The 20067-nt window shown below is 37.6% G+C and overlaps 1 protein-coding gene across 1 annotated transcript; it reads right to left on the bottom strand.

Moving 5' to 3' along the window:
- Positions 1 to 8953: 8953 nt before the first annotated feature.
- LOC106073091 (skin secretory protein xP2-like) lies at positions 8954 to 18453 on the bottom strand. Its single transcript, XM_056024182.1, has 5 exons — positions 18305 to 18453; positions 14196 to 15414; positions 10580 to 10750; positions 9609 to 9731; positions 8954 to 9102 (listed from the first exon to the last, which is right to left on the bottom strand). Exons 2-5 carry the CDS (start codon positions 15391 to 15393, stop codon positions 9077 to 9079), a joined length of 1518 nt encoding a protein of 505 aa, XP_055880157.1. The 5' UTR covers positions 15394 to 15414; positions 18305 to 18453; the 3' UTR covers positions 8954 to 9076.
- Positions 18454 to 20067: the final 1614 nt, after the last annotated feature.

The raw sequence follows: 20067 nt of genomic DNA, 5'->3' as shown, positions 1-20067 counted from the left end.
GTCTATACTCTATACCATCATCTTGATACTCACTTACTCAGAGACACTACGCATTCAACACCATCCAACCACATCGCATGATACAAAAACTATCTGAATTTAACGTTAGCAAAAACATACAAGCTTGGATTCTAAACTTTCTTATCAAACGCCCACAATATGTAAAAGTGAACGGACATGTGTCAAGCACGAGAGAACTTAGCACTGGAGCGCCGCAGGGGTGTGTCCTGTCACCAGTATTGTATACCATATACACAAATGACATTCAGAGCTCATCAGCTGACACTCCCATCATAAAATTTGCTGACGACACAGCAATCATTGGCCTTATTGCAGGTGACGAAAATATGTACCATTCAACAATTAACAATTTTTACCAATGGTGTAAGAAAATTTAACATAGACAAAACAATAATCAAACTTTTCTACACATCAACTATCAGCAGTCTAATCAACTTTGCCATCACCTGCTGGTATGGTAATACTTCACTGGCACAAAGACATAGACTAATTAAAAAAGCATCGTATATCACTCAAATACAGCTACCATCTCTTGAAGAGCTTTTTCAAGAAAGATGCATTTCCAAAACACTCACAATTCTTAAAGACAACCTGCACCCATTAAACCACTGTTACATAAGATCTGAACGAAGTGATCGTCTCCTTTCCATTAGGACTAAAACAGAAAGATTTAAAAACTCCTTTATCCCACTATCGGTCAGAGTGTTACAAGATCAGCTGTCGTCATCGAGAAGTACATAGAAGTCAAACTCATAAAGCGCTGGTTGTGAATGTGTGTGAGTGAATGCTGTTCGAATTTTTTCATCCATATTGTTTTTGTAAAGTAGTTACGCTGAGGTTGTCAATTATAGTCAAACTGAATTTCCATTAGATTGGATCAATAAAATTATCTTATCTTATCTTATCTCACTGCTTTATTTTGTGTCTGTTCCAGTTTCTAAATGTTTTCTTGAGTTGAGGGGTCCCAAACAGAATGCATATTCTATTATTGGCCAAACCAAGGTTAAATAACATTTTAGTTTTATGTTCTTATTTGATTTATAAAAATTTCTTTTAATAAAGCCTAATATAATATGCTTTGTTTTTTTTTTTTTTGATAGTTTCATCAATATGGCAATTCCATGACAGCTTTTCATTTATTATAACATCTATATAGGTATTTTGCGTTTTTAGTCTGTGTTACTGGTTTGCCATGAATAAGATAAGTGGAGTTAATTTGTTTTAGTGTTTTTTTGTTACTCTTTACAACTGACATTTTTCTGGGTGGAAAGACCATAGACTATATAGTCTATGGGAAAGACATGCTCCAATTTGATTCCCATTTCTGTAATTCATCTAATTCTCTTTGTAAAATATCTGTGTCTTGTGTTGCTTTTATTGTTCTATATATTATGCAATCGTCTGCAAATAATCTGACTTTTGTTCCTGAATTAATGCAATTTGGTAAATCACTTATGTAAATTAAAAAGAGTAGTGGACATAAGACTGTTCCTTGAGGTACATCTGAGTTTACTGCTATTGGTGTTGATTTAGAGGCATTTATTATTGCAATATGTACTCTCCCTATCAGAAGATCAATGCCAAAATATTTTAATTTTTTTAAGGAAACTATGGTGGTGAACTTTGTCAAAAGCCTTGGAAAAATCTAGTAAGATCTACTACTAATCCAGGTCTGTTGGTTAAGAATATCTATATAATACCTAGATCTATATAATACATAGATCTATATAGGCCTAATCTCTATTAGTGTCATTTTACGTCTTCAGAAGAAATTATTGCCCATGGTAGAAGTATATCTGTGTATAAATAGGCCAGTCCAATTCTTGTTCCTTGATGGATCTAGTTCAGAGGTTCTCAAACTATTTCAGTTCAGGGACCCCTTTACAAGCCATACGATGTTGGCGGACGCCCAACACAGCATTGTCTGCCCAAATCGCATATTTCTAAAGCCGCTGGCATAATCAAACTCTCCGCAACCGTGTTTGCTTTTTTTTTTTTTTGCTCTGCGCTATTCACAATGCCATAATATTCTAAGCCTTAAGAGCTTTCACTGTTGTTGCATCGCTAATAATTTTCTGATGATTTGCATTGACTCTCGTTTTACTTTTAAAGAAATACAGGAGTTTATCTTTTAGTCCATTATGATTAGTTACAAGATGGCGCTTCAGTTTAGCAGGTTTTAATCTTTCGACGTTCGATAACACATTGAAACATATGACACATTGTGGCTGAACACTGCTGCCGTTGTAAGGTAGAAATCCGAAATGCAAATTTTCAGGAGCTTGTTTAAGTCATTTTGCTTTATGTGGTGCGGCCTCTCATAGCATACGGCATCATATCAGAGTCCATTGTCGCTATTTCCATTACACTCTTGCTCCTATTCAGACGTCTGCTTATGCTTCGACTATTTACCCATAATCTAACGGTTAGATGGGCCTCTGCGAAAAACAAAATTAAACTTACACGAATTAACACTGTATAACTAATTAAGCATAAAATGTGCACAATTAATGTATAGGCTGATGTCCAATGTTTCGTGGAGTTACAGTGTCGTTGGCTGGAAACTTGAAAACAAAATCTGGCCTACTTCTTTGAATGGTGTGATAAAGCAGAGTAATGGAAGGAACAACTCAGATTGGTTTGTCAAATAAGTAAATTTGATATATTCATGAGCAAAATATAATTCTATCGTAGGACTGTTATTAATCATTGTTCTTTTGCCAATCTGCTTCAGCAATAGTCATAGAATAGACTTATTAAACAGTTAGAGGGGTCAGTTGATTATTATTCAAATTATCCGATCGAATGAAATTGGTTTTTAGCGAAAAAGATGTTATAATTATCCGCGTACCACAGTTTGTGAACCGCTTATCTAGTTCATACACATTGGGGTGTCAAAATGGGCCCGGGTAGTACCTTACAAATCCACCCACAACTTGATTGCATTTGATATACATAAAACTGAAAGCATGTATGCAAACATGGGTTTCAGTAACGTATTATATTTCTACATGTAGGCTAAATAGACTTAGAGGTTATAGGAAAAAAAATATACAGAAGCCTACAATCGCAATCTTAATTAGTTTATTACATTATTTTGATAAAACTATAAGAGTAAAGTATAAAACTTAATGGCTGCCAATTTGTGTGTTATGCGCCCTCGAGTGTCGTCTCTATGAGACGGACTCTGCCCGCCACCCAGCCCCCCCCCGGCCATCCTGTGGGATGTTTAGTTTATTATGAAGTAACAAATAAAACAGGTAGGCCTAAAACTAAACAAACCAACATTCTTAAAGGATGTGTAACTATTCCAGGGATAAGTTGTGGCTAGTCTGTAAATATCTTTTATATATAAGGTAAGGCGAGGCTAATCACGTCTACGGAACGTCGGGACGCAGCCTACTGACATTTTAAGTTGCCTAAAATGCCAATTTAAGACACCGGGCATTTGCCAGGTTGCCCATATAGCATGTCCGTTCGTGATACACATCCACGGTAGAATTTGTGATCACCAGACTTCTGTTGTGTCAGAGGCGGCCTTAATAGAGGGTAGCGAGTAGGGCAACACCCCAGGTTCCACGTCTTAGGGAACCCCGCGATAAAGCGAATCTTTTGTCCCTGTCAGCCCAATCGTAAAAGTATTCGTGGCCCTGTTATGACAAACGCCCAGGTCCCCGCACAATGCTAAGGCCGCCTCTGGTGCGTGCACACCATCTGCAATCTAGGACTCCTCTCCGCTCTTGCGTTCCTGTGCTTTTGTTCTCTCTCAACTGTTGATGTTAATCTTAAAGGACTTCATTCCGCACTTAGCCCACGTAGCGGCATAGTCTATAAATGTATATCTTACATCAGTGTATATTAGAGTGGACTACCTGTAGGCCAGTGTTTCTCAAACTTTTTTGTCTTCCGGCACAGTAAACAAACTACAAAAATTTCGCGGCACACCACGAAAAGCAACAGTTGTTTTATAATTTAAAAAAAACAATGATTTGACCTGTTTTTAAGTATTATATTTAATGTGAAGGGTGTGCCTGTTTTTGAGAGCAAATGCGATCTAATCGAGGCTCCAAAGTCGACAATCAAACTCGCATTTCATCGTCTATTGTAAGAAGTCTCTCTCTTTTCTTAGATTTGATTTCAGTCAGTGCTGAAAATCCAAACTCACAAAACCATGAAGATGCGAATGGAAGAATTATTTTGATTGCTTTTAAACTGATTTCAGGATATAATTGTTGATAGAAATCCAAAACACATTCAGGCTTTTCTCGGCAAAACTTGACTTAAGATTTGCATCATTTTTTAAATCAATGAGCTGCTCTTTTTCTTCAGTTGTAAGATTTGTAGCTTCATTGTTTCCAAATGGAGAGCTGACCCATCCCTATTCATGACTTCCAACTGTTAGAAAGTAATGCTGCAATGCTGACTGCAGGTGTTTCAAAGTGTCCAGAATTTTGGGGGTGATTTCTTTATTTGAAGCACATTCATTGTAAGTTGGAAAGCAGTCCTTTCGAGATCTTACTTTGCCACAAAGACAATTTTTCACCAAATGATTTCAGTTTTGATGATGCAATGATGATGGTTTCCGATGGTCCTTGAAGACTTAAATTCAATGAATTTAATTTGTCAAATAAATCAGAGAGAAATGTCACCTTAACCCACCAGATCTCGTCATTAATGGAAAATCCAAAGTCTTTTGTTTCAGCCCCCAAGAATGAAATCAGCTCAGCCTTGAGTTGGATGACACGCTTTAACACTTTTCCCATGGACAGCCAACGAATGCTGGTGTAATACAGGAGACATTTATAGTCTGAATCCATTGCTTCACAAAGTTGTGAGAAAAGTTGGGAATCAAGCGGTCGAGATTTGATGAAGTTTACAACTTCAATCACTTGATCCAGAACAGACATCAAATCTTTCGGCAAAGATTTGAAGGCAAGAGCTTCTCGGTGGATCATGCAGTGAACAACTAATACATTTGGATTTTCTTGACGCAAAAGAGTGTCGAATCCCTTTCTATTTCCCTGCATGGAAGGACAGCCATCGGTGCAAACGCTGACACAGTTTTTCCACTGTAGTTTGAATAGCAAAATGTTTTCGTTCACCACTTAAAAATATCTTCGCCTTTGGTCGTAGTTGGTAAGTCTTTGCAAAATAAGAATTCGTTGACACATTTTTCATTCTTTATGAACCCAATAAAAGCTAGCAGCTGGGCTTTGCCACTAACGTTAGTGGATTCATCAACTTGAAGAGACCACATCAGAGACACTTCATCGTCACTTACGTCGAAGTGTTCGCAGATTTGATCTTGTAAATCTGACGATAAGTCTTCAATTCTGCGCAAAATAGTACCATTTGACAAAGGAACTAGGATAGTTTCAACAACTATTGCTAAAGCTGGTGCAATGACTGATTCAGCCTCTGTGTGTGCTTTCTTGCGTTTTGCTAATAACTGAGCAACCTTATAACTTACAATCAATCCCTTTTCTGGCAGCTTTAGGTAGTTCGTAAGTTTCTTAGCTTGTTTATTTTGTTGAGCCCTGATGTTTTCGAAGTATTCTTTCGGTTGCGCTTTTACAGCTGGATATTTTGTTTCCAAGTGTTTCTTCAATTTGATTGGAACAAGCGCCTCATTCGACAGAGTTGCATTGCAGATCAGACAGAATGGCAATGGAGAATCTTGAGGTCCCGAAGATACGAAACCATATCCGATGCAATCTTCTTTGTACCTTCGTTTGGTTCCTTGCTTTTCATTTAAAGCTTTCTCAGTTTCATTCTTGCTAACGTATTTCTCCATGGATAACAGTGAATGATGCTTATTGATAATTTGTTACTATTAGTATACACCTACACAATTTACACGAAACAAATCGCTCATTATTATCGTTACCAATTCAAGAACTGCTAAGGCGGCCTACATTTGAGTCATTATAATAATAATATATGTATAGTTGACAATTCCATAACCTGAAGAGCTAACACCCCTTTCCGTCAATATGGAGCGCTCCACTTCTATTACTGGTCGTTGAAAGTGGGGATGTATGTCATCGCAACGTAAAATAAACATTTAATAGTAGATAAACTTGTGTAACGCTGCACGTGTGGCGTTCTGAAAACTCCCGCGGCACACCTGCAAATCTTCGGCGGCACACTAGTGTGCCGCGGCACACAGTTTGAGAAACACTGCTGTAGGCCAACACAGAATGCCCCAGGGACGACGTCCTCATGATATGTTGCATGGTGATCGCAACTCATAGAGGGTAGGAGAGCTTGTTATAATATAGAATGGATACATTTTCTGTAGCCAACTTTATTCCCTTCAAAAAGAAAATAAATTACTTTACCTGTAAATCACTATCTCTTGACCTTAATTAGGTTATAATTGAACATTAAAATTGAAAGGTTTTTCGAGAAAAATAACTCTAACGCTTGTTGGACTAGCTTGTAACAAATGACTGACTACGTAGCTAAGTGCGAACCAATGTGTGTCACTGACAATAACAAATGACTGACTACGTAGCTAAGCGCGAACCAATGTGTGTCGCTGACAATAACAAATGACTGACTACGTAGCTAAGCGCGAACCAATGTGTGTAGCTGACAACAACAAATTTGTAAATGAATTAAATGATTTCTACAGTTTGTTTTGACTGCCACAACTCTGAGAAAGACCACCAAGATTTATTGGCATCATTTGACAACAGCAATCTAGAATCTAGACCAATCTCAAGAACTGTTTAATAAACTAGAAGCGACTATAATGTTCAAACAAATAAACACAGCCAAAACTACGGGACCCGATAAGACATCTGAAATAATTCCAGTACCCAAAAAGAAGATCATTGCTTCCAACAACGACCTAAGTCCCGTAGCCCTGACATCAATTCCATTGAAGTGCTAGGAAAAAATGATTTTAAAACGTCTACTGAAAGAAGTAGAAATACGTCTTGACTCGCACCAGTTTGTTTACAAATAGTCAAGAAGTACAGAAGTTGCACTACTATTCATGCTGGATCTTCTACACCATCATCTTGAGACTCAGACACACTATGCCAGAGTATTATGCGTTGACTTCTTACCCACCTTCAACACCATCCAACCACATCGTATGCTACAAAACATTTGCAAAACATTTATGGTTCTAAACTTTCTGATTAAACGTCCACAATATGTACAAGCGAACGGCCATGTGTCAGGCACGAGAGAGCTTAGTACTGGAGCGCCACAGGGGTGCATTCTTTCAACAATATTTATCTACACCAATGACATTCGGAGCCAATTAGCGGATATTCCCATCATAAAATTTTCAGACGACACAGCAATCCTCGGCCTTATTGCAGGTGACAAAAATCTGTATAATTCTACAATTAACACTTTTTACCAATGGTGCAATCACAACTTTCTTATTTTAAATGTTCAGAAAACAAAAGAAATGATAATAGATTTTAGGAAACATAAAGGCCAACTTGCAGAAATTCAGATAAACAACCAAACTATAGACCGAGTGCAAGAATATAAATACCTAGGTACAACCATCAACAACAAACCTTTACACCAAAATTCATCTACTACTCTTCTATCTTAGAAAGCTAAGAAAATTTAAAATCAACAAAACAATATTTAAACTTTTCTATAGAGCAACCATCTGCAGTCTAATTAACTTTGCCATCACCTGCTGGTATGGTAATACTTAACTGGCACAAGGACATTGACTAAATAGATTAATTAAAAAACATCGTATATTAGTCAAACACAGCTACCATTTCTCTAAGAACTTTTTCATGAAAGATGCCTTTCCAAAACACACACGATCCTTAAAGACAACCTGCACCTATTAAACCACTGCACACCAGATCAGGAGGAAGTGGTCGTCTCTTTTCCACTAGGACTAAAACAGAAAGATTTAAAAACTCCTATATCCCACTTTCGGTCATCTGTCGTCATCGAGAAGTACATAGACGTCCAATTCACAAAGCGATGGTTGTGAGTGTGCATTAGTTTCGCGTGTGAATGTTATTCGTATTTGCATCTTTATGGTTATTATTATATTAGTTACGCTGAGGTGGTCAATTGTAGTGAAACTGAATTTCCATTTGTTTGGACCAAAAAATTATCTTGTCTTATATTTAGTTTGAGCAATTAAAATTATTATTACGTTTGAATATTGTTTTTTTTTTGTTTTAAAATAATAAAAATAGAATTTCCCTCTTTTAGACATTAATATTTTTGGGTTTAAGAGTGTGTTTGTTTTTTTAAAATAAAGCTAACATTACGTAAAATTGTGTAGAGGTTTTATTCATTGATGATGTCTGACAGAACAGGCCTGTTCACAATTATTCTAAACTAGCAGAACGCACCGGCTACGCCCGTTGATTTGTTCCCTGTCTTTTTCTTGTTTATTATGGTCACAACACCCCTTCTATTCTTTTTTTTTTCTAATTTTAACATACTGACCTCATTTTAACGCTCAACCTAACACACTTTTTTAGCCCGTGAATTAGTGTAACTGTTACAGTGAAATTTCACGGCCCGCTCTCTCTTTCTATCTCTCTCTAGAACTTCCTTTTTTTTTTTTTACCTGTGCATCGTAATTTCTCCAACATTAACTTTTAACTTCTTATAGAAATATCCGCCTCATAATGCGCCCCAACACATACAAGGTCTCATATTCAAAAGTGGGGTGTATTTTTATGAAATACTGCTTGCATGGTTGATTTTAAAAATTAAATTTTTCGCTTTCAGAAAAGAAGAAAAGTAGCCGTTGCATCAGAACTTTGAAAGATCTAAAATATCTTGATGTCAGATTTTCACTATCTTTTATAGTTTACGAGATCTAAACTGGACGGACGGACGGACGGACAGACAAGACAGAGCACACAAAAATAATATCGGCTATTCCCCTTTCGGGGACGCTTAATAAACACCACAATATAAATCACAGTAAAAAAAGGTTTAATTTCTTCTCATGGTTACATCTGGCTGTTTTTATTGTTGCAGTTGTCTAGCTTTGTGCTTGATGCTATTTGGGTAGGCCTATGTGCTGGTTTCATTGCCATCATTACTGGTAATAGGGTTTCAGCGTCGCTGTAAAAGACATTGCAAAGTGAATAATGAGTTATCAAAGAAACAGCACGTAACACGCACACACACACACACACAACCAACTTGCACGATTTCACGTGCGTTCATTGCATTCTAAAGAATTTTGAAATAAATGCCCTAATGTTTAAAATTTTGTCAAAAAAATAAATTCTTTGGAAACCTCCAGTTTTACTCAAGGGACCAAATTTCTACATCCACCAGACAACAAGAACTGGGATGCCAGTGTTGCCCCCCTTTTACAAGTAAGCTTCGACCTTTTGACAAACTCATATCAAGTAAAAAATTAAAATACATTTTAAAACAGTGTCATATACCAAACAACTTAACATTGTAATTTTTGCCTGGGCTGAATCAAATTGTATAAATATTTCAATAAATAAAAAATACCTGTTTATGATTTTCTTAATATTGTAATCGCATTGACATATAAACATGTGGCGGTAACATCAACGAGGTTGTGGCCAAACCTTACTAAACACAGCACTTACATTTGAATTGACATCCACAGATCTTCCTGTCAAAGTAAGTACCCTCTGGACACGGCATTCTTTGTTTATTAAGGAAATAATATGTAATGTCGTTTGGGTCAGCTTCCCAGCCATCCTGACAGGCTGTCGAAGAACAAAGAAAAGAATAATTAACATTTATTATTGTTTTATATAAATATAAATTAACAAATAATTAAAATATAGGTGCCGCTATTTCCTTAGAGTTCTACTAGAGTTTCGAAAAGCTTCTTAAGCATATTCATGTAGATCTCGTTAACCTACAACAAAAATATTTTTTCCTTGCTTTGATGACAGGAAAGTCTCAAATAAGCTATAAATAATCCAAAAACTGGACGGTATTTCGTTTCATACCTATAATTGCTAGACTATTCAGGCGTCAAAGTGGCTCTCAAATAGTTTCTTATTAATTTCAACCTGGAAAAACTTCTTTCACTCGATGCAAATCCACGAAGTTTTCTTAATTCCATTCTGCAAGAAACTGCATTCTTGACATTATACACTATAAAAAATTGCTCCATGGCTGAATCTCTTTTTGAACAACATTTTGTCTTCTTTTCACCAACGTTTTTCATTGTCGCAAGTTGATGTGCGGAATTGAATCTCAATAGGATAATCAAAAGTTGTCAAAAGCGTGAGTTAGAAATAATAACGCTTGTCTTCGTATCCGAAGATTAATGAGTGTACTTTTTCAAGTGGCTACGCAGCCCCAGCTGCGACCTACATATTTTGCCACAACCAACGCAGACATAACCATTGTCCGTCGGCGTCGATGTAGACTGAGGTAAAAGTAGAATTTGAATAAAAACAATAGGCCTACTAACAGCATACTTATAAATACTTACGCATGTGACATGCCACAATTATTATAAAGGTTGCTCTGTGGTATGCAGCAGACTTCAAAGAAATAATACTTATCCAACTGAAAAAATAGGTCTATCACGTTTTCTTACCAGTGACACAGGTTGGATCCGGAACACAAGAAGCGTCACTTGCGGATGCAGCATTAAATCTGAATCCATCTTTACACTGACGATATTGGAGTTCCGAATTCACGCACACAAAGTAAGCGAAGCAGACACCCTCAATGGGGAATTTCCGATTGCTGCCTGCATCACATTTATCTATTGAAATACGAAAGCAATACAAAATATATTAACAGATTTCGAATAAGCTTTGTTTATTTTATAATGTTTTTCAACACCAAAATATATTTGAAATGGCCAATGATCTATCTACAATAAATCTGCATGCAGGTCTCTGTATTTATGGTTGCCAGATTTACGGCAAAAGGAGGACATGCCCTCCTTTTTGGGTGTCTTATTTCGGGAAAGCTTAAAGTATAAAAATGTTTATCTTTTATTTTTCTGTATATAGGTGTTCTCTCTTTATCTAATTTTCGAATTCAGTTTTTATTTAATTTTTTGTTTTGTTTTAAATAAACTGTCTGAAATATGAATTGTGAAAAACAAAGGCGCTGATTTTTAGGTTTGTTTACATTACAGTATAAAATTAGTTGTTGATAATTGTTGACTTCTTGACCTCTTTAACGAGCATGTGCTAGTCAATTCGAAACCTTTAACACAATAAAATCTTCACAAGACTTTGTAACATTCCCGGGCATAAGTTTTACTTTTGGAAGAGCGTTTTAGCTGATCAATATACTTTGGACATAAGGTGTAGCTTAAGTGATTATCCTTGGATTCTGCGAGGAGCATTCTTCCTACAAAGTACAATGTGGGATATGTGGTACCCAGACAAAAAAAGCGCGGACTAAATAGCGTCGACAAAATAGCGCGAACAAAATATTGCCGACTAAAATATTCTACTAACGTTAAAGAGGACTTCGTCTGAGGACTATCTGACTTAATATAGTAGTTTAGCAGCCTTGAATATAATGCATATCGTAACAAATTGATTTTCAAAGTTACTTCTTTTTTTTTTGTCCTTCTTTGTCCGCCTCTGAGCGAAAGATGGGAGAAAGTTTATAATAAATTACACTGCCGTAATCGTTTTTTTTAGTTAGTAGAGCATCAAGTGAGCGCAATGGTTACACAGTGTCCCCTGTTGGGGTACACTGTAGACACAAACCTATATTATTTAAAAAAAGAATATTAAGTGTGGAAAAGGCGTGGGTGGGTAGGGCTTTGCCGCAAGTTTAAATTTTATTGAATTCACACAAGAGTACAGACAAATATCTGTCGTACAAGTGTAGCTTTTATCTACAAATTATGTAAACTACGTCAAGAAAAGCGACAGGAGAAGGACAGAGAGAGAGACAAGTTTTTATGTACTTTTGTTATTGGATAAACTCGCACTCCTATCTATCACAATTCACAATAATCTGTCCTGTCATAGCAAAATATATGTCTTGTTGCTCTGCCACATTAAATATATTTCAATAAATAAATAATTTAATTTCTAATCTAATTTTATTCAGTTTTTTTATTGAGTAAGTGTAAAATTGAAGACAGCGTAATTTATGACTTTAAAAAACAACAGATCGACAATTGTTCCCACGAAATGGCTGATCATGGGGAAGAATAAATCCAGACTGAATGATTCATTCATATCCATTCTAATGATTCATTCATATCCATTCTAATGATTCATTCATATCCATTCTAATGATTCATTCATATCCATTCTAATGATTCATTCATATCCATTCTAATGATTCATTCACATCTTTACTAAAGGCTATTTAAAATCTTTCTTTAGGACTAATTTAGACCTTCACATATAGCTCGGATGAATTTTACTTAGAGCTATTTCATATCTTCAGTAATGGCTTATTCATAACTGTAGGCTCCTAATGACTCATTGAGGTACACAAGAGGTAGGCCTACACCTCATTCATTCTCTATACCTGAAGTAATGTACATCATACCACAGAATCGTAACATTTCCACTGAACACTGACGTTAAGTCTGGGAAACAAAACAAATTGCTCTAATAACCTAACATGGTGTTTAGCTGTGCTATTGTCTGTAGTTGTCTTTTCCTTTTTTAGATTTAGCACAATTACGAGGACATGTTTTTTTTGTGAAACTGCAAGACTTTCTGGATACAGCTTCACTATTTACAATACGTCCATTCCACTCGGTAACTTCGTGGAACCTGGAACCTCTTGAGTGGGTGGAACCTGGACACGGATCTCGAAAACGGGAGAAACGAGTTTCCTACAAATTTGACAGTTGGTGTATATCGTACACTAGAGAAGGACTAGGAAATATATTTGTCTTGAACGGCCTATACGTCTCCTGTATTTCCGCAGATTTTAATAAATCAATGCATAAGTTTAAACATTTGCGCATCGTCTTCTAGGTCTAGGTCTAAAGGCCTATCATTGGAATATTATAAAGTGTAGTAGATCTATAAGTTCGTTTCACCAGTATTTTTTCCCGGCGGAAAAAAGGTGTGTGTGTGAGTGGGGGGGGGGGAATTGGACAGGTAAAAATGGTCCATCCCTGTTTTAATCTAACATTTAATAGTTATGAAGAGAAAAACAATCGCTCTATAAGTTGTACAAAGGAGGTATAGTCGTTTTTTTTAAAATAGTATTTTAAAATGTTGTTCATGTTTCTTAGTAAGAATGGTGTTCATCCTTCAGCTTCAATTTTTTCAGCTGATTTATATTTTGAGTTGGAATCCCGCCTCAAGCAGAGTTGTGTTAGCTGAGCGTCTAAAGCAGGGGTTCTCAACCTGTGAATCGCGACCCCCTTGGGGGTCGATTGACGATTTGCCAGGGGTCGCCTAAGACCATCGAAAATATGGATTGTTTTTGTCTATTCTTCTATTGCTGTGTGGGTGGGGGTCGCAACAGAGTGGGGGATTGTAAAAAGGGGTCGCCGAGCTTAAAAGGTTGAGAACCGCTGGTCTAAAGGAAGCATGGAAACCTCCCTGAGAAGATGGGCAAAAGTGAACTAAAAAGTTCGAAACTTTTAGTTTAAGTAAACACAAATGTTTGCCAAAAGCTTCTTTGTAATATAATGAATGGGGTTGTTTCGAATTTTTTTGGTGCTGTTTAATTTCTGTTAGTCTATACATGGATAATAGTGGGAATCTTATAAGCGTGTTAGGTCAATATTTAGTAGTTTTAATTAATTCATTTGCGGCAAAGGATAAATTTATTAACTGCACTAACTACTTCACACCCTTTTTATAGCTTACATCTTAGACGATGCCGAAGCAGATAATAGATTCTAGTCTTTAGAACTATTATTGAGATCTAGAACTAAATTTACAGTTAGGCCTATATAGATCTAAGAGCATTAGAATAACCAACTCTAGAAAAAAAAACATCCAACAACCTCCACATTCCAACCTCCACATTCCAACTTCCACATTCCCACTTCCACATTCCAACCTCCACATTCCAACTTCCACATTCCAACCTCCACATTCCAACATCCACATTCCAACATCCACATTCCAACTTCCACATTCCAACCTCCACATTCCAACATCCACATTCCAACCTCCACATTCCAACCTCCACATTCCAACTTCCTTAGACTATTAAGTAAGCATAAGATAGTAGAAGGAATAGAAGAAAAAACAACTTACAATTTCCATGGCTTGCATCAGCATCTTTGTAAACCGGCTTGGAATAGTGTGTTGTATCTTTAGATGGATTGTATTCTGGTTCGTCCTCATACTTGAACATATCCAATACACCGTTCAGGTCGGAATTATCATTGTTTTTGTAGTATTCAATATTGCCAGATGGGAAGGGGAAATCCTTGTAAAAATTTTCTTCACTGTCTTCCTCTGGCTGATAAACTGGATTTGGCACTGGATTGCTTGACTGGGAATCGTCACTGTATTGACCATTTGGTTTGGGGACTGGATAGTTGCCTGGTTGTGGATCTGGATTTGGGGCATTTTGTCCATTTGGATTTGGGACTGGATAGTTGCCTGGTTGTGGATTTGGGGCATATTGTATATTTGGATTTGGGACTGGATAGTTGCCTGGTTGTGGATTTGGATTTGGGGCATTTTGTCCATTTGGATTTGGGACTGGATAGTTCCCTTGTTGAGGATTAGGATTTGGGGCATATTGTCCATTTGGATTTGGGACTGGATAGTTGCCTGGTTGTGGATTTGGATTTGGGGCATATTGTATATTTGGATTTGGGACTGGATAGTTGCCTGGTTGTGGATTTGGATTTGGGGCATTTTGTCCATTTGGATTTGGGACTGGATAGTTCCCTTGTTGAGGATTAGGATTTGGGGCATATTGTCCATTTGGATTTGGGACTGGATAGTTGCCTGGTTGTGGATTTGGATTTGGGGCATATTGTCCATTTGGATTTGGGACTGGATGGTTGCCTTGTTGAGGATTTGCATTTGGGACATATTGTCCATTTGGATTTGGGACTGGATAGTTGCCTGGTTGTGGATTTGGATTTGGGGCATTTTGTCCATTTGGATGTGGGACTGGATAGTTGCCTTGTTGAGGATTCTGGGCATATTGACTATTTGAATTAGAGATTAAATAATTGCCCGGTTGTGGACCTGGAATCGGAGCGTATTGACCATTTGGATTTGGGACTGGATAATTCCCTGGTATCGGACCTTGATTCGGAGAATATTGACCATTTGGATTAGGGACCGGATAATTGATTGGCTGCTGACTTGGATTTGGAGCATTTTGACCATATGGATTAGGGACTGGATAGTAGCCTGGTTGCGGAACCGGATGAGGAGCGTACTGGGCACTGGTGACAGCCAAAGAAATGACGAGAAGAACAAAGCAAATCATTCTTCTGTTTATTCTGTTTATCTAGAAAAAAATAAAAAGAAACAAAAACAACCAACTAATTAACGCTTGTTAAGTTTTAGTTACAAGTAAAAGTAAAGTACTCTTTTCATACATTGCGATCTTTGGGGGCAGTTGATGTAAAGGTCATCTGCTTCTATGGCCCACTGTTATAGAGGGCGTCATGTAGCACCACAACGGCCAACCGCCTTTAATTTTCCTCGACTAATGTTAGGTACCCATTAGAGCTGGGTGGACTCTAAGAAACCATGTAACACTCGGCAACCGCGCCTCCGTGTTGTAATGACAAAAGCAACATTAGATGAGTTCTGTATGGATGATAATCGATGAGAATAGAAAATAGACTAGTAAATAATTACAACTGATACAGCAACGCCTCTGATCGCGTTACTATGTTATGATTGTAGAGTTCATTTGGGCATAAAGGAAGTCATCTCTCTGTGTTGAGACGTCATCTCTCTGATAGTATTGCGACGTCATCTCTCTGATAATGCTTGCGACGTCATCTCTCTGATAGTATTGCGACGTCATCTCTCTGATAGTGTTTGCGACGTCATCTCTCTGATAGTATTGCGACGTCATCTCTCTGATAATGCTTGCGACGTCATCTCTCTGATAGTGTTTGCGACGTCATCTCTCTGATAGTGTTTGCGACGTCATCTCTCTGATAGTGTTTGCGACGTCATCTCTCTGATAGTGTTTGCGACGTCATCTCTCTGATAGTGTTTGCGACGTCATCTCTCTGATAGTGTTTGCGACGTCATCTCTCTGATAGTATTGCGACGTCATCTCTCTGATAGTGTTTGCGACGTCATCTCTCTGATAGTGTTTGCGACGTCATCTCTCTGATAGTGTTTGCGACGTCATCGCTCTGATAGTGTTTGCGACGTCATCTCTCTGATAGTGTTTGCGACGTCATCTCTCTGATAGTGTTTGCGACGTCATCTCTCTGATAGTGTTTGCGACGTCATCTCTCTGATAGTGTTTGCGACGTCATCTCTCTGATAGTGTTTGCGACGTCATCGCTCTGATAGTGTTTGCGACTTCATCTCTCTGATAGTGTTTGCGACGTCATCTCTCTGATAGTGTTTGCGACGTCATCTCTCTGATAGTGTTTGCGACGTCATCGCTCTGATAGTGTCGGAATGATAGCAACATTTTTTACCACTAATGACTAATAAAACACTGCATACTAAATTGGTGTTTATTGTTTGTCTTAGTTCGTGTGTAACTTACGAAGGCCTCGTGTACAATACATTCTAAGTTTTAATTTTGGTCATCAGTTTCCTTTAACGTTGAGTAGTGCATACAGTATTTTTACAATCGTTCACCATACAGCGGAATAAAATGAATATTCAAATTTTCAAAGATGTTTTAAAATCTATGAGGTGATTTGTTATACTTTAAAATTCAAAGGATTTCCAACATAGTGTTGAATAGTCAAGTTCTATTTTTATTAGAATGTTATTAATCGTTCATTATTTCAGTTATTAGAGAATACGTTTTGTAAAACTACTGATTGCCACGTGTAACCTGTGTATTTTTAGTTACACATTTGTTGTGTGCTTCTTGTAACCGTAAAGAATGGGGAAAAAGAAAACAACAGTGGACGACTAACGAAGTGTCTTGAAGTTTCTTACTACAAGCTCAATTTGCTCGGTGATATTAAAAAAACAAAAGTAACTTGTACTATTTTGTATGCTGCCGTTTCTCTTCACCTGCTTCCACAAGGAAAGAATATTTAGTAACACTTGCTAATAAAAGTCAAACTTTAGCATGAAAAGCAATAACAACAACATTGAGACATTTCAGTAAATGAAAACACTGGAGTGCATTATTTCATTCAACAGACATATTTGTTTTCTTGCTTTTATAAGTTTTGGACGCTCCTTCAGAAATGAAAATTATTAAGTCCGTGTCAAAGCCTCCTGCAGGACGGCATGGAATAGAGGCGGTCAGGGCCTAAACTCAACAATCACAAAGAGGAGTGGCTCAACCAATGGGCATCAGGAAACACAGGCAGAGCCATGTACAGAGAAATGACTACGCCTAATAAACTGGACAGTATTAACTTCCTCCCCCGCAAAGAACAATCTACAATCTTCCAACTAAGAACGGGACACACACCACTATTAAATTACCACCTGAACAAAATAAACTCCACACAACTACCCCTTTGCAGACACTGCGCCCACCCCTTTGAAACCGTAAACCATATCGTCTTTGAATGCCACCCTAATCCACCTTAGGCAGACCCTACTTCCACTACAGCCCAACATAACCAACACCCTGTACGGCAGTGCTGAACAACTGAAGAAAACAGCACACTTTTTTTCCTTGGCACAGTCTGCAAAAGAGCTCACAGCTCAGCAGCAATAAAGCTGGCTAGAAGAAGAAGAAGAAGAAGAAAGCCTGAACTCGGGAGAATCGTCCAAACGCATACTACACAACCTAATAACCATCATGAACCATGTATCAAGTTAAATCCAAAAAATATTTTCTCTATTAAACTTGATGTTTTATGAAACAATTACAAAAGAAATCACGGACGATAAGTATTGTAACAAGTAAATCTATCCGTGAAAGTTAATGTTTTCAAGTCCCTAGTTTAGAAAGAGGAAAACCTGTTAGTTTACAATAGTACATTTTACACTGGATGCCTGTACACTCAACTTGATAGAGAAACTAAATTAATCCAGTTGTCATCTTAATTGTTGGCATTGCCAACTCCAAATAGCTATCTTCATCCAGGGATTATTCCAACAACTAAGTTTAAACTAACCCACATAACTAATAGACTAAATACAGGAAAAGATGGATAGAAAGACGTCATAACAAAAAGTTATCTCTTTTGTAGAGCTCACAGTTCTAGAATGTAATACGAGGAACTTACCTAAGTAGGCTACACAAACAAACAAAATAAAAGTTTGTAGCCCGTTACGGGATCAACAATCGTATGAATCAGCTACATCGACAGGTGGGTTTTATACACCTGTACAAGTTGACCAAAAAAAAGTTGTTGAAGCTTTCGTGCATCATGGGTAACCTGAATGAGATCCTTCCACTTGGTCCGAAAATAGGTGGTGAGCCCCGGAGGCTACTTTCAATTAGCCCATCAAAAGATGGGTTGATAAAATAGCACACAAGGAGACTCCGCCGCACCCTTCTTCACCCCAGTGTCTTAGTAAAATGTCATGTATAATTGTATCAGATGACGTTCTGGTATAGTTACACCTACAGTGAACTTATTTAGAAACACAAACACACGCCCTGTGCGGCCGTCACTTCCTAATCTTTCCATTAGGGAACATCACATCGGAGATTCATTCAAGAAACACCATTTCATTTCACATATCAAATTTATATTGAATTCCACCCACCCTTTTTGGAGTTCTATAAGAGATTACTTTGTTGTCTGTCGGGACATGACTGAAAAGATTGGCTCGTAGTGTTGTCTGCAGGAGGTGAGTGGCTCATGGTACTGTCTATAGAAGGTGAGATTGGCTCATGGTACTGTCTATAGAAGGTGAGATTGGCTCATGGTGTTGTCTGTAGGAGGTGAGATTGGCTCATGGTACTGTCTATAGAAGGTGAGATTGGCTCATGGTGTTGTCTGTAGGAGGTGAAATTGGCTCATGGTACTGTCTATAGAAGGTGAGATTGGCTCATGGTACTGTCTATAGAAGGTGAGATTGGCTCATGGTGTTGTCTGTAGGAGGTGAGATTGGCTCATGGTACTGTCTATAGAAGGTGAGATTGGCTCATAGTGTTGTCTGTAGAAGGTGACTAAAAAGATTGGCTCATAGTGTTGTCTGTAGAAGGTGACTAAAAAGATTGGCTCATAGTGTTGTCTGTAGAAGGTGACTAAAAAGATTGGCTCACAGTGCTGTCTGTTTCAATGTGACTGAAAGGTCTGTCCGGACCTGAATGACAAGACTGGCTAATAGTGTTGTCTAAATGTTCAATGCAAAACGTTTAAATTAATCACGTAGATCTACACTTTCCATAAACTATCTATAAAGTCATTTGCAAATTACTGTGTTATTACTTGCCAACACAATGACACCCTATCGGTCATTTTACTTTGGACATATCATTGAAACCATCAACTTTTGACTTATCGACGTCAGTTTGGACCTCTAGTTTTGACGTAGGTATTTGTTGACGTCAGTTCAGATTTCCAGTGTGGACGTTAATATTTTTTAAAGGTTAGTTCATACTTCCAGCGTGGACGTAGATATTTTTGAAGCCAGTTTAGATTTCTAGTGTGAAGGTAGATATTTGTTGACGTCAGTTTGGACTTTCAGTGTGGACGTAGATATTTGTTGACGTCAGTTTGGACTTTCAGTGTGGACGTAGATATTTGTTGACGTCAGTTTGGACCTCCAGTGTGGACGTAAATATTTGTTGACGTCAGTTTGGACCTCCAGTGTGGACGTAAATATTTGTTGACGTCAGTTTGGACCTCCAGTGTGGACGTAAATATTTGTTGACGTCAGTTTGGACCTCCAGTGTGGACGTAGATATTTTTTTTGGTTATTACCAAATCAGAAAGTGTGCTCTTGATGAGAATGCTGTTTCACTTACTAAAAAAATCGTGCAGATATACTAATCTTCAAGGATAACTTTCGGAATACGATTAACGACATGACCAAG

This window comes from Biomphalaria glabrata, chromosome 1 (genome assembly GCF_947242115.1).
Source record: "Biomphalaria glabrata chromosome 1, xgBioGlab47.1, whole genome shotgun sequence".
NCBI classification, from domain to species: domain Eukaryota; kingdom Metazoa; phylum Mollusca; class Gastropoda; family Planorbidae; genus Biomphalaria; species Biomphalaria glabrata.
Note: the sequence above shows the minus strand (reverse complement) of the source record. Positions and strands in the feature narration are given on the sequence as shown.

What these genes read in the sequence shown, in the direction of transcription:
- LOC106073091 (XM_056024182.1), bottom strand. Translation starts at nt 15,393, where the DNA reads ATGATTTGCTTTGTTCTTCTCGTCATTTCTTTGGCTGTCACCAGTGCC. An exon ending in GGATCCAACCTGTGTCACTG is followed by an intron (nt 9,732 to 10,579) that starts GTAAGAAAACGT and finishes GTTCTTCGACAG; the next exon opens with CCTGTCAGGATGGCTGGGAA. An exon ending in CTGTGGATGTCAATTCAAAT is followed by an intron (nt 9,103 to 9,608) that starts GTAAGTGCTGTG and finishes TGTCTTTTACAG; the next exon opens with CGACGCTGAAACCCTATTAC.